We start from the raw sequence: 13,628 nt of genomic DNA on the forward strand, positions 1-13,628 counted from the left end.
CTTGTCAGTGTCAAGTGTTTAGCCTTTGGATTTTGAGAAAATTCTCACTTAATTGCACTTTCTTTGTACTGCCACAAACATATGAAGCCCTGTCTGCAATCAGGAGCAATTACATAATTGGAGACAGGCCCTTCCCTGAGATCTGACAAACTTGAAAGACAGGAGAAAGAACCCAAAGGTAGATCTTTTGGGTCTGTTTTTAAAAATGTATTAAACTTGTTTTTTTTAGGCTGGTTTATGATCATTCTGTAAAATGAATCAACAGTAACTGAAAAGAAAGATGCAGTTTGTTCAAAACAGCTGTTTTAAAGCAAAACACATTTTGATTTCTGATAACGTTGTTCTTTTCAGCCATCTTAAAGGTAATTTAAGAAACTTTTAAGTTTCTTTGTTTCGTATTTTATCCAGTTTGAGTTTTGTCATGGTTTTTAGTATGGATCAAAAGATATTTCACTCACCCGAGTCTTAGGATTGGGAACTTTTTTTTTTTGAGAATGGTTTATTTATGAAAATAAATAATTTTGAGGTACAGAAAACCATTGAGAATTTGATACAGAAATTCTTTGAAATCCATTTCATTTAGATGATGGTTTCATTGCACTGGATTTTCAAGTTAAGCAGTGTGCAAATGCTCAACCCAATGCTAGCGTTCACCATGGTTTCTTTTGCTGTTTTGTAGAGTTCTTCAAAGAACTTCTCGAAAACGCTGAGAAGTCGCTGAACGACATGTTCGTGCGGACGTACGGCCGGTTGTACATGCAGAACTCGGAGCTGTTCAAGGACCTCTTCGTGGAGCTGAAGCGGTACTATGTGGGTGGCAACGTCAACCTAGAGGAGATGCTCAATGAGTTCTGGGCACGCCTGCTGGAGCGCATGTTCCGGCTGGTAAACCCACAGTACCACTTCACGGACGAGTACCTCGAGTGTGTCAGCAAGTACACGGAGCAGCTGAAGCCCTTTGGGGACGTGCCGCGCAAGCTCAAGCTACAAGTAACGCGAGCATTTGTGGCAGCCCGCACCTTCGCACAGGGCCTTGCCGTCGCAAGGGATGTTGTGAGCAAAGTGTCTGCGGTGAGCTCCCTCTTGCCCTTATGCCCATTTCCCATGGACTTGCTGTGGGTAACTTCTTTCCGTGTTGTCCCAATTTTGCAGAATGTGATAGATGCTCTTGACTCTTATGTAGGTACCTAAATGAGTTGCTGATAGTTGAGCAGAGATGGCACCAAATCCCATCTGTTGGTGGGGAGAGCCCAGCTGTGCGTTGTGTGGTAGGGTCGTGGACAGTGTTGGCCACCAGTGTCCAGTGTTGCAGTCCAGCAGCAGGGACATTTTCCTGGTTGGTGCTTGTCCTCCTGTCTATGGAACAGCAACAGGCAGGAAGTTAACTACCATCTGCAGTGGAAATAACCATGTTCGCTTGTGTAATGACTGTACCTTCTTCTTAATATAGCCCTGACATTACAGCGAGTCATGGGCATCTCTTACGGAGCAGCTGATGATTTGCTCCCTGCTCCCAGGCATGGGGAGAGGCTATTAGACAAGCAAACAGTACTTTCATGATAACACTAAGCTGGAGTCATAAGTACAGGACAGGAGCCAGTTGTTTGGTGTCACACACACAGTGTAAGCTAGGCCACAGACTTTCACAGTTAAGTCACTTTTTTGGGTTGTCAAGCAGATGTGATGTGTTGGTCACCTTTATGTTTACCTCTCTGTTCATATAAATCACCTTGGAGTAGCTAAAGTAGGATGAGTTGTTGGTTGTTTTTTTTTTTTTTTGTTTGCTTGTTTGTTTTTTCACATGAGATTTGTCTGTAATTTAGTTTGAGTTTTATGGTAGATGGAACAGGTGTATTAGATAATCCCCTTAAAGTGATTATATAAAATTAAAAAAAAAAAAAAAGACTTCCTTTTAACAAACTCAGTTCATTTCCTGTGGTCTAGAAGATTTAGTATAATCATTTAATCAAGCAGAGAGGCTTACTGTCTCTCTACCTGGCTGCAGAGCAATAAAACACTAGGCTGGAAGGGCAGGCAGTAGTTTGAATCACCCTAAGTGCCTAGAAAGGGGGGAAAAAAAAGAATAGATGAGACCACAGAATCCTCCAGCCTCAGTGATGCCATCCTGTGGTGGGAAGTTGTGGGAAGGAGGGTTGGTGTTGGATCAGGCTAAGCATACCCCCATGTCAGGTCACTAGAAAAGTCTGTTGACATCTTGGTTGGGGTTTCAGATTTTGTGGCTTGTTTCTGGCTGCTTTGTGTTGTGGCAGGTATTGTGGTCAAAAAAAAAAAAAAAGGTAAGAGGCGATGGAATTTTCACTGCTAGGCCATTAAGATGAAGTATTCCAGAGATCCAAATGCTGAACCCCAGTATGGTTTTGGGGAATGTGCAATCACTTGATAGACAGTAAACGTGTGTGATTGAGGGATTGTGTTTATGCCCCATCTGCTCAGAATTCATCAAAACGTCTCCAGACTTGACACAGTACCATGAGGGCTACGGTCCCTGCATCTGTTATGAATAAAAGTCATGAACCCAAGGTGGCATCGTGATTTCCTTTTTCCTTTTGAAGATCCTCCAGTGTAGAGTTGCCTTCAACTCTGGAATTAATTGCTCGAGTGTGCAAGGTTATCCAGAGACCCACTCAGCTGCAAAAATAGCTCATGCTCCGTGAAGAATTAAGTTACTGCACTTTCCACTTCAGTTTCACAAGTTGCACTGGAGATCGTGCAACAGATCTGCTTTTCGAAGTGGCAGCAGAAGTCTGTGCTGCTGAATGCCTAAGCTTTTGTTGCAGTAGTGGAAGGAATAATCTTTTCTAATAGCGTGTTAGTCTCATTCAGTGGAAGCCTAACATCATGTTTCTGCAAGACACAGTGGGATGTTCTATACGTGAGTTTAAAAGCTGATGTTTTTATGCCTGCTGCTTTGTGGTTGTGTTTTGGGGCTTCCCGCATTACATATAGATTAGCCCAGCCTTGCTGAGATCTGTACAATGACTATTGACTTTGCTTCCTTATTATTTTTACTGAAGAGTTGTGGTGGGATAACTGCTTCTATCATGGATTAACTTGAGGGATAAATCTTCATCTTTATGAAAAATTACCAAAGTAATGCAAATTAGTTTTAATGCTTTTTGTAACAAGCAAGTCAAAAATTCTTAATGGAGAATTCTCAGAAGGAGAAATACAAACTACTAAAGGATCCAGTTGTTTTTCACTTTCACGTGGTGCTATTAGGAGAGCAAAGAGCACTTTACGATGGTATAACACTGATGCCTTTTTAATGATACTATATATTTTTACATCTTCACTAGGGAGAGTTGTTTAGAAAGGTATTGTTCTTGCATAAGTTTGTGAGGAAAGGGAGAAAGGAAGAGAGAATACTGAAAAGCGGTGGATGCTTGATTTCAGATCCAGAGTGCTAGAAAATAACTTTAATTCAGAAGTGATTGGATCAGAAAGTGTGTGTTGCTGCCCATATATACAACTGTGAAAAAGACATATGATTTTGAAAGCAAAGACTTCTTTCAGATTATATCTAAAAAAAGAATGCATTTTTGTTTTCCATTCAAATCTTCACTCCTCAAATTCCCTCCTTTGGTCCTGAAGTACAAAGTTCTCTAGATCCGTCCTGATCAGCAAATCTAAGGAAAAAAAAAAGCCTAGGTTGTCATTTCTGCCTGCTTAAAATGTTTCCTGCATCTGATTTTTGTCTGTGGATGGCTGTAGGCCTCCAATGCTTTCCTTTGTCATCTGCTAAAGCCTGGTACTTTCTCTCTGACCTTCCTGCCCCTGCCTTTGGGAGACGGAAATCTGCCCATCCCGTAATCACTTTTTGCTACTTAGCCCTTGACAAGCTCTGAAATCAGCAGGGTTAAATTGCTGCCAGCATTGACATTTCCTGCCCCAGCTGAGAGGGCTCTTTTCTGGGGAAAAAAGGAGCAAACACAAGCCAGAGCCCAGAATGACCGAGAAAGGGTGAGAACTGGCAATCCTGCAGTTCTCAAGCTGCAGAGACGTTCCCTTAATTAGTGACACGTGGTTAAACCCGTGTCTCTGTCCAGGGTCGTGACACCTTCGAAGGCGAAGTGCCCAGAGGCTTGTTGCATGCAGGTATGGGACAGAGGTCCCCGTTGTTGGAGGAGAAGAGAGAAGTGAAGTCAAGGACTGAGCCCGCTGACAGCATTTTGTAGGGTCAGGAGGAGCGTGCTTGACCCAAGGGGTAACAGGAGAGGTCTAGTTAGAGGTCAGGAGTCAGAAACAAATGCCTGTGGGAGGATGAAGCATGCAGCCGTGTGACGCTGAATTGCTGTGTTTGCATCACCAATCTCTCCACGGAGCTGCAAGTGGGGATGTGCTGATGGGACCTCGCCGCAGTTGTGATGGTGGTGAGTTTTCTGTAGGTCCCCAGGGGATTTATGCTGACAAGTTGTCTTGAGGTTCTTTTACCACTTTTTCCTCCTATGCTTATGTCTGATCAGAGCACTGGAGACTCCTGAATTTCTTCCCTGGCATGCTGAAAACCATGAGGTGCAGTTGTCTACAGAGCAGCCTAGCAGCTGGTAAGGGTCTTTCAGGGAAAGGGTCCTTGGGAACCCTGCATGCTTTGTCAGGGACAGGCAGCAGCTTCTAAGTTGTGTGCAAAAAATGGTATTTCTTTTGTAAGCACAGGTATAAGCCATGAGAAATAGATGCACAGCTTCATATGAAGATATGAAGAATGCACCTACTTTGTGATCTGCTGTCCTTGAGAGATGGTAAAAGCTAAGAGGAAGCTGCTGGAGGTGTTTGTAGTGGGTGGAAAAGCTTCTTTGGTATCGGCATTTCTTTCCTAATGAAGTGTGATGATAGTAGCCAAAGAGGGAATTCTCTTGAAACCATTTATGGAAGATAACTGTGGGAGAGGGCAGGTGATCTGCCTTCCCACAGCTGCTTGAAAGCTGGAGAAAGAGCCTGATGGCTTTTTAAACCTCTTTGTTCTGAGCTGCCTCATCTCTAATCAGGCATCCGTTAAGCACAAGGTGAAGCGTGAACCTGCATAGACCAGCTTACTCTTGGCCTGTGTGAACTCCCTTACCTCCAGCTGCATTGCCTTAACCGTGGCTCCCGAGCTTTTCTTTATGGATGGTGAATGTTAACCAGACATCAGCTTAGGAGAAGTGGTGATGAAAATGATGAAACACTAAAAGAATGAGAATTTAAACCGTTATCAGCAAATATATTTGTGAACTGAACTCTTACTTCTGTAAATGTTGCATCCCTCACCACTGCCATTAGATGATCTGGATCTAAGATTTTAGTCAGTGAGCAAAGGTCCAATGTCCTTTTGTGAGTTCTTTGCCCTTGGTTGGATTTAAGGGACACATGTCCTTAACCCTTTATCAGAAAGAAGTTCATGTTTCTGTATCTGAAGCTGGATACCCGTTGGGCAAGAGCAGATCCTCCCAGTGAAGTGACGGGTAGAAATGAAATTCGTTGCTTGTATGCGTGTATCGAGAGGAGATGGGAAGCAGATGCTGCTGCTTCACGAGCAACTGAGAACCAGCCAGAAGAGCCAAGGAGCCCTTGTAGTGTTACAAAGGGACCTCCAAAAAAAGACTTATGTCCAGGCAGCAAGTTGCAAGCTGCCGAGCTGAACTGAGGGGCCACCGTGCACAAGGATGTTTCTATCCATGTGTCAAGGGCAAACATCAATGCAGAAAACAATACTAAGCACTTCTCTACATCAAAGATGACCCTGAGAAGACCTGCCAAGAATGTGGCTGCATCTGCCTCAGCTCCAGCCATCTGAGGGTCTGTGCTAGACATAGCCTTCAAAGCATACTCGAGCAGCAGTCATCATGGATTTAACAGGCTGAGAGTGTGCATGGATGGATGTGGCTGTGGGTTTGGAGCTCGTGGCATCACGTAGGAATATCTCAGTCCACTGGAATTTTTTCTTTCTTTTTATTTCTTTGCCCGCCCCCCCCCTTCCACGCTGTGACTCAGCTGTTAATTCTGAAAACAATACAAGGGATAACTAAGGAAGTTTTCTGGTATCACTGCCAAGATAAATGCTCTCACTTTTTGGCTCATGATAGCAAACAAAATGCTCATAATTATCCTCTGTGTCTCTGGGTTGGGGAGAAGAGAACTTTAGAGAAGAATCTTTGTTTGGAGGGCGCACTGCTTCTGAGGACATGGAAAGCAGGAGCTGCTTGCTGCGGAGTCATTTGGAAGAGAGGTCTGTATGGCCCTGCATAGGCTCGGGGTGCCAGCACCCAGGCAGGAAGCAGGCAGCCCCGCATCTCCTGCACTTGCTTCTGCCACACGAATGCCCTCAGGAAAGCCCAGGGTTGACTTCAGAGACCTGCAGCAGGGGTAGCGTGGTGGCAGCACACAGGATGGTATAATGCTATGCGTCATGGAGGGCAACAGCTAAAAAATACAGATCCTTCATGGCATCTCCCAAAACAAGCACACAGTGCTCTCTTTTTGAGACATTAATATCAAAACCAAGCAGGTCAAGTGTTTTGGTTCTCAGGAGTTCTGTTCCTCCCTGGTAGAGTAACATCTGCATACACTTTGGGGGGGACAAGTAAGTAGTGAATCAAGTGTAAATGCACTCTTGAACTTTTCCTCGCACAGAGGTGACTATAACCAGACAAATAAAGCTGCAGAAAACGTCACCACAGGTAGCGAATACTAACAAGGCACAGAGCTGTGCAGTTACCAAATACTGCTGGTAAATGTGCTCTCTTTTGCAAGACCTTGGAGGCCCAAATCTGTGGTTGAATGAGATGCCTTCTAAAATATTCATATGCTAACACAAGGGCAGCAGATTCAGTTAAGTGCTGAAATACATTGTTAATTCCAAAACACTTTCATTGGAATATTTGGGGTGGGGAAGCAAACCAAGAGCTGCCAGTGATCGGCTTCATGGTGAGCTGAATGTTTGACTGGCATGTGCCAAGATGATGCTTTTGTAGAAGACAGAGTAGAGGAAAAAAATATACAAGTAAGGCTGTGTTGATCCCCAAAATTGATGACTCTTCACTTGTCTTACAATTGGCTGCTCACCTGGAGCATCAAACAGTCCTTTAGTTGGTTTTGGAGGCTTTTGTTTGTTTTTCTGTGTCTTTTTTTTTTCTTTTTCCTGAAATCATCTTTGTGTCACTGAGAAGTCACTCTTTCAATCTTATTTATCTAGTATTGCTCTAATTCATTTAAATAAATAAATAAAAAAGAACCAAAAGTAATTTCACTGCATCCATTTTCAAATTGTGGGAGTTTGTTTTCTGATGGCTGTGCTGCTGGCATGACAATGCTGTTGCTGTGCAAGCTTGAAAAATAAGAAAGCCTGAATTATCAATGTTATTATAAATAGTTATTAAAGTTGACAGGATTTTAAATGTTGATATTAACATTCTTAATGTTAACTTTAGAGTAGAGTGAGAGGATAAAATGTGGCTCTGGCTGTCTGGCAGCTGGAGGGAGTTGCCAGTCTGGCTGCAGCACCCTGCAGGACCATCCACAGCTGGACTTCTATCACCCTTCCTCAGTTCTTCCTTACCTTAGGAAGCTGGGGGAAAAGAAACTGGATGAGCCTCTGAACCGTAGCTGCTTGCATGGGTCAGTTTTCTTGAGCTTTAGTGGCTTTATGTAGGGTGTTAACAAGGCATTTCACTTGATAGGTGAATGCTTCAAAGGTGAAGCTTGTACCAGAAGCATGCATCCAGATGCACTTGCTAACTACTAGGAAAAGTCTAAGGACACAGGGCAAACCATTTCCCTTATGTGAGATTTTAAAATGTGGTGAAAATGGCAATGTATCCATAAAACAACAACAACAACAACAACAAAACAAGTTTTGTTAAACTGAGAGCACATAATTTTTACAGGAGCATGAATGCATCTTCTCCAGTAAATGTAAGCTGGGGGGGTACTCAACAAATATGGTATGAAATGTTTGAGTTAATCACAGAAATCCCATCATTTTTTGCTTTCTGTTTAGTTTTTGTGTTTGTGTGAAAATCTTTAATTTTTAAAGAACAAATCCGATACGAATGTGAAGATTGGTGCCAAAACACATCTGTTAACAGCTTTTAATCTTCACGTTTGACAAAGCATACAGACATGGACAAATTGTAATTTACATGATGAAACCACAGGGTGATGGATTGCTGCAGTGGCATGGAACAGCACAGAAAGGAAATAAATTTCACAAGATAAAAGGAAGGGTTTGGAGTGCATTTACTTCTATTACAAGCTTTTACAGGGTATGTGCACTACAATGTACTACCTGGGTTCAAATCTACTGGAGTAAATCCTCTTCAGCAAATAAAGGTTTCTTTGGGACTCTGCTTTATTAGAAAGGAGATTATTTGGTTTTGAGGGTCATTCTAGAGTAGAGTTTGAATGAACTTGAGTTGCTTTCCAAGATAAACACAACCACAGAACAAAGCATATCTGGGTTTACTGTTACATACAATGGTGTTTTAAGAGCTTGCACCTGGCATGGCAGAGTGAACATTAAAAGCTTGTGAAGAATTGCCAGTGCAACATATGGCACATCCCTCTGACAGATCTAGAATTGGTCTGGACTGGGCGTGGGCCCATTGCCAGGGGTAAGGTTCTCATTGCAGCCATACGCAGCAGTTAAGCATTTATCACTGTTGTAACGAGGTGTAATTACTCGTAATCTTTCCCGAAACTCTCCCTTACAGGCGATCTCTATTTGTGCCTTCCTGTTGCTTCTCTGAAGCCATAAAATGACAAACCTGGACCTGTGAATTCCCACTTTGTCTCCCTTTTCACCTGCAGTTGTATTGTAAAATAAGAGCTTACCTGTGGGTTGTGTCCATCATGAACTATGGCTCCTCTAGGCAGTTGCTGCAGGCTGAGGTTTGAAGGAACTGGTGTTCTGTCATTTGGTATGATCCTCTGCTCAGTTTTGTGTAGAGTTAGAAACCTGTATAGGAAAGGAAGCAAAACCCTGTTTGTTTTTGAAATCACGTGGGGTCTTTGTTCAAAGGAAGTGTGCGGTGTCTAATTTGAGTGAGCGGCCGGTGTCTTCGTAGCACGGTTCGTCTGCCATGGAACGTGGGAAAGCGGCTTCAGTTTCCCATGCATCTGCTGGGATTCATAAAGATCAACCCGATGAAATATCAAAGCGGGGCAGATGCTGTGAGGTTGCAGCCGCTCGGCGCGGATGGGGAACCTAAGATGGGAAGGCGCCTCCTGGGTCACAGCCTGGCTGGTGATTTTTCGTAACACTCTGCCATGCAATCTCTTTCATAAAACTTCAGCTTTCTATTGTAGTGTTAATGGAGCCCCCTGGCCCACTTTTACACTGCTCTAGCACCTGGCTGGTCCAATGAACCTCTTGCTAATTTTCTTCCCAAGGAGGATGCAGAGCATTTTTGCGAGAGCAAGCAGTGATGGGACAAGCTGGGATCTGCTGATGAGCCTCCAATAAGTTTGGAGGTCCTGGCGCCCACTGTGGGGTGACATGAGAAGGGGGTTTTTGTCAGGAAAAAATGACAATGTGGGGGTTCCTCCAAAGTTCTGTCTCTGGGTATGAGATAGTGTTTAGTTCTCACCCCCCAACTTTTTTTTTTGTTGTGCAAGGACAGAACCATCTGGCTGGCAGATGATACCTTTACATATGTCTGTTTCCAGTTTTCCTGCTATAAATCATCTGATTTAGCTGTTTTCTGTTGCATGAGCTCTTCCCAGCACTTGAACTAGCTCTGCTTTAAAGCCATGCTGCCCCAGTTGGGAGTTTTATGCTGGGGCTCCTGCTCCCGCTGTGCCTCCCAAACAGGCGTGCTCTGAAGCCTCCAAATCGGATTCCCCCGCCACCACAAGCAGCTTTCTGCACTGAGCGCCCCACCTCCTTTTGCTCTGCTAAATGGGTTCCGTCTCGCTTGCTTTTCTACACGATGTCTTCACAGAAAACAGCATTTGTTCGGTTTGCTCTGCGAGGATCTGTTTGATTGGAGTCATGGCTCTGCGGACGGCTCCTCTTGTAGGCAGGATTCCCCTATCGTGGGGGCTTTTGTGAGGGCTTGAGACCACATGTACTGCCACAGTGCCATGAATTCTTGGTTTTGTGAAGTCCCCGAGAGGCTCGTCTCAGCCGCCAGGACAGGGGACAACCGTTCTTTGTCCTGTGTGCTCAGTGCAGCATGACGGCGAAGGATTTTGTCTTAGCCAGACACGTGGTGGTTTCTGACAGCATCTTCCCTGTCTGCATCATTTGCAGGGAGCTATTTCTTGGGATCTTAACTCATGTCTTAGAGCTGTCACAGGCCCTCTGTTTGGAGTGTGTATGAAGGCATCTCGTTTCCTTTCTGAACATTAAAGTGGCTCTTGTTGACAGCAGCAAGCTCAGTTGCCCTGAATGCCTGTAGCTGTACCCTGGAGCTGCAGATAAGCTGGATACAGATGATGTCTGAATACTGCTGGCCAGCCAAAATCCAACTCCAAGCTCTCTAAACCACAGAAAATTGTCCTTCTGTCTTTCTACTCGGTTTCCTTGCCTGTTGAAGAGAAACCGTGGCCTTTCTGAAGTTAGCAGAAAGATAACAGATTTCTATCCCTAATCTCTTTCTGTAAGAAAAGAGGTTTTAAAACTCTGCTGCTGTTATTGGCAAAGCTAGCCTGTTCCCAGAGATGTCAGGAGTTGGAGATTTGTCTGGAGCCACTGGTGGTGCCTGGGGAAAAGCATGAGCACACAGCAGGTGATGGGGTCACTTCCTGAGGATGTTCTCCCACCTTTTAAAAACTGCTGTTCAGACTGGTGGAGATGGATGTGGTGCTTCTGAACGTGGTAGTTCTGCGTGGATCTTTCTGCCACGGATTTTCATAGTCCTGAGTTTGGGGGGTTTTGGGTGTGTGTGTGCGTGCTAGTAAAAACTATTGCTTGAGCTTTTTCCACCGTTCCCTGGAGTCGATGAAAGCTTTCAGCATGGGAGATCTGTGACAGAGTTGCAGCCCTCCATTTAATCTTGTGCAAAGAACTGATTATGTGATGGGTTTTCTTTGTTTTCAAATCTGTTGCTTGCTAGTTCCGTGTGCTGCCAAACAATTTTGTACCAGAATAGGCAATGAGCAGTTGTGCTTTCTCTATAGTCCTCATGCTGTGATGAGCTTCTCAATAGCAAGGCCATTATGTGCTGTACGGAGGGCTTCCTCACTTTAATTTGCCTGTTCTCAGCCTTCTCATCCTCTCTGCCACAAAACCCGTTCCCATGCAGCCGGCAGAGATGTTCCACTTGTACCGAATGACCTCTTCTCTTCTTTGTGTGTGTGTGTCTCCTCCCCTTGGCATGGTCTTGGATCATAACCTATTTAGGGCACTCTGTAAACGCCTTAAAAGAAGTAGTAAGTACATTGCTTAAAACTATAGAGACTGTTTGTATTTTGTTAGCATATCTCCAATTCTGTCCTAATTTTCCATTTTCTCATACGTTTAGTCAACCCTCAGACTGGCTCCTGGGGGAGACTGTTTGGTGCCTCATATGGACCCACCACGTGGTCCGTACCAATACTGGTGCTAGCACTAACGCTTCTCAGGCCAACTATGTGGAATTTGTTTCAATAAATATTTTGAAGCTGGGCCAGAGAGTGAATCAAACATGAATGACCATGAGTCACTTCTGAAAACAGCCCTGTTGAGGGTTCAGAGGTGACTTGCCTGCTGCAGATAGCTCCGCCTGCACAGGCCACAGGGCAAAATCGCAGGTATGTTGGCTTTGAGAGTCCTCCAAGCTTGTCTTTTGGCACTCTGTGCCAAGAGGCTGCCACCTCCATCAATTGTGGCTACCTCCGTGGGTATGCTATTTAGCGTGGTGGGTGCTGAGTATAAATGAAGCTGGGTGTCTGTCATGTAAATGTTGCATTGCGGGGTTTGACTGTCAGATAAAGGAGATGGTCTGTTTGTGAGAGAGCCCTGCTGGGTGATTGTCAGGGAAGAGCTGAGGAGAGCAGCTGCTCTTCATGGGTTTTGTGGGGGGAATATCAGCAAGCATCACATTTCTGCCCCTTTTTCTTGAGAAAGTCCAGAGTCGTCATCTTCAGTGTGTGTTTGAAGAAGGGCATGGGTAATGCAGCCTTGCGGTTTCCCTGTTGGCTTGATCACCTTCATTAAGCTCAAATCCTGCATGTCCCCCTTGGGGTGCCTGTCCTTGCAGCCCAAGCAGAGGTCCCTCAGCATCTCTGTGGGTGTGTGACAGTGTAGATTACATTCTGCAGAGGGGAGAACTGGCTGTGATCCTTGAGTAGCAGGTGTGCCCAAGGAAGTAAGCCAAAATCCTCATCCACAACCTAGATCTCTGGGACTGTGTACCTGTGGATCAGGCCTGATTACACCTCCTTTGCACAACTCCATTTCCACCTGCCCCCTGGTAAATGCTTTTTTTTTTCTTTTTATCCTTGCTTTAGTGACTGAGGGCTAATTTTCTTATTCTTTCTCCTTTTTCTCTTTTAAAGGTGAACCCCACACCACAGGGTACAAGAGCACTGCTGAAAATGATGTACTGCCCGTACTGCCGAGGTCTGGTATCAGTGAAGCCCTGTTACAATTACTGTTTTAATGTCATGAGAGGCTGCTTGGCCAACCAAGGGGATTTGGACACCGAGTGGAATACCTTTATGGGTAAGGTCCCATTAAAACTGCATGTAAGGATACCCTGATACTGTTTCTCCCATCTGAATGGCTTTTAGGAACAGATGTATGCTACAGCAGATTTTTAGGTATCTGATAGGTTATCATTTTCTTCCATATCTCTGTGTAGAACAAAGCTTTTGCAGTTCACATTAATTTCTAAATACATGAGACTTCCGTTGCACCAGTGACCTCTGTTGCAGGAAACTCTAGGGAGATGGAGCTGCCATTTGCTTGTAGGCCTGGAGTGTCTCTTACTGCTGGAGCAAGCCCAGCTGTGATGTATCTCCTCTGTCTCGATTCATTACAGTGTCCCAAAATGTGAAGGCTGAGGTAAATAAAGACCAAATACCAGTTAGAAATAGGGAAACATTTTGGTGCAGAGACTTGCTACCTCTAAAGCCATGTTGGTTGGATGGTTGGTTCATAATGCCCTTGGATCTGCTGCTGCAGCCTCCCCTCTCTTGCTGACTTGGTCCCCGGCCTTTTGCCTCTGCTTTCAAGGACTCCCACTGTGCAGCCTTCCCATCCTTTCACTGGTTTCTCTCTAGTGTAGGTGCAAGCTGGTTTTTTCCATATGACTCCTTGTATGTTGTTGTTACCATACATCTGTTCTTCCTAAAGCCATTTATCTTGCTATGTGGTCTGGGAGGCTCCATCAGCCATTGTGAGCTTTGGCTGTAGACCTGTATTTTATGTTAAAAATTTAAATGTAATGTGTCTAAATCTGTTTCTAAACAGCTCATTTGGTGATAAGCTACCATCTTTGTCAACAGGCTGTGTGTGGTGCTTTGCAAATACTTTTGCCATTCTCTTCCTCCTGTTTATTTCTCTTCCATGCTTATAAATGTTACTATTTGATATATGCGGTAGACTTACTAGTCTAATATATGAGTAGACTGAAATATTAAATTCTACCTTGGGTCAAGACTGCAGAATTTGTGACACATCACGTTTTTTGGGCACAGACAAGACA

General features: G+C 44.3%; 1 protein-coding gene across 1 annotated transcript in view; it reads left to right on the forward strand.

Moving 5' to 3' along the window:
* The window catches only part of GPC4 (glypican 4), a 69,221-nt gene that overhangs the window by 44,285 nt on the left and 11,308 nt on the right, over positions 1 to 13,628 (forward strand). Inside the window, exons 3-4 of the mRNA XM_035324584.1 lie at positions 680 to 1,071; positions 12,478 to 12,643. Coding sequence (XP_035180475.1) covers positions 680 to 1,071; positions 12,478 to 12,643 — 558 coding nt within the window. The remainder of the gene's footprint in view (positions 1 to 679; positions 1,072 to 12,477; positions 12,644 to 13,628) is intronic.

The sequence above is a fragment of the Oxyura jamaicensis genome, chromosome 4 (assembly GCF_011077185.1).
Source record: "Oxyura jamaicensis isolate SHBP4307 breed ruddy duck chromosome 4, BPBGC_Ojam_1.0, whole genome shotgun sequence".
NCBI lineage: Eukaryota > Metazoa > Chordata > Aves > Anseriformes > Anatidae > Oxyura > Oxyura jamaicensis.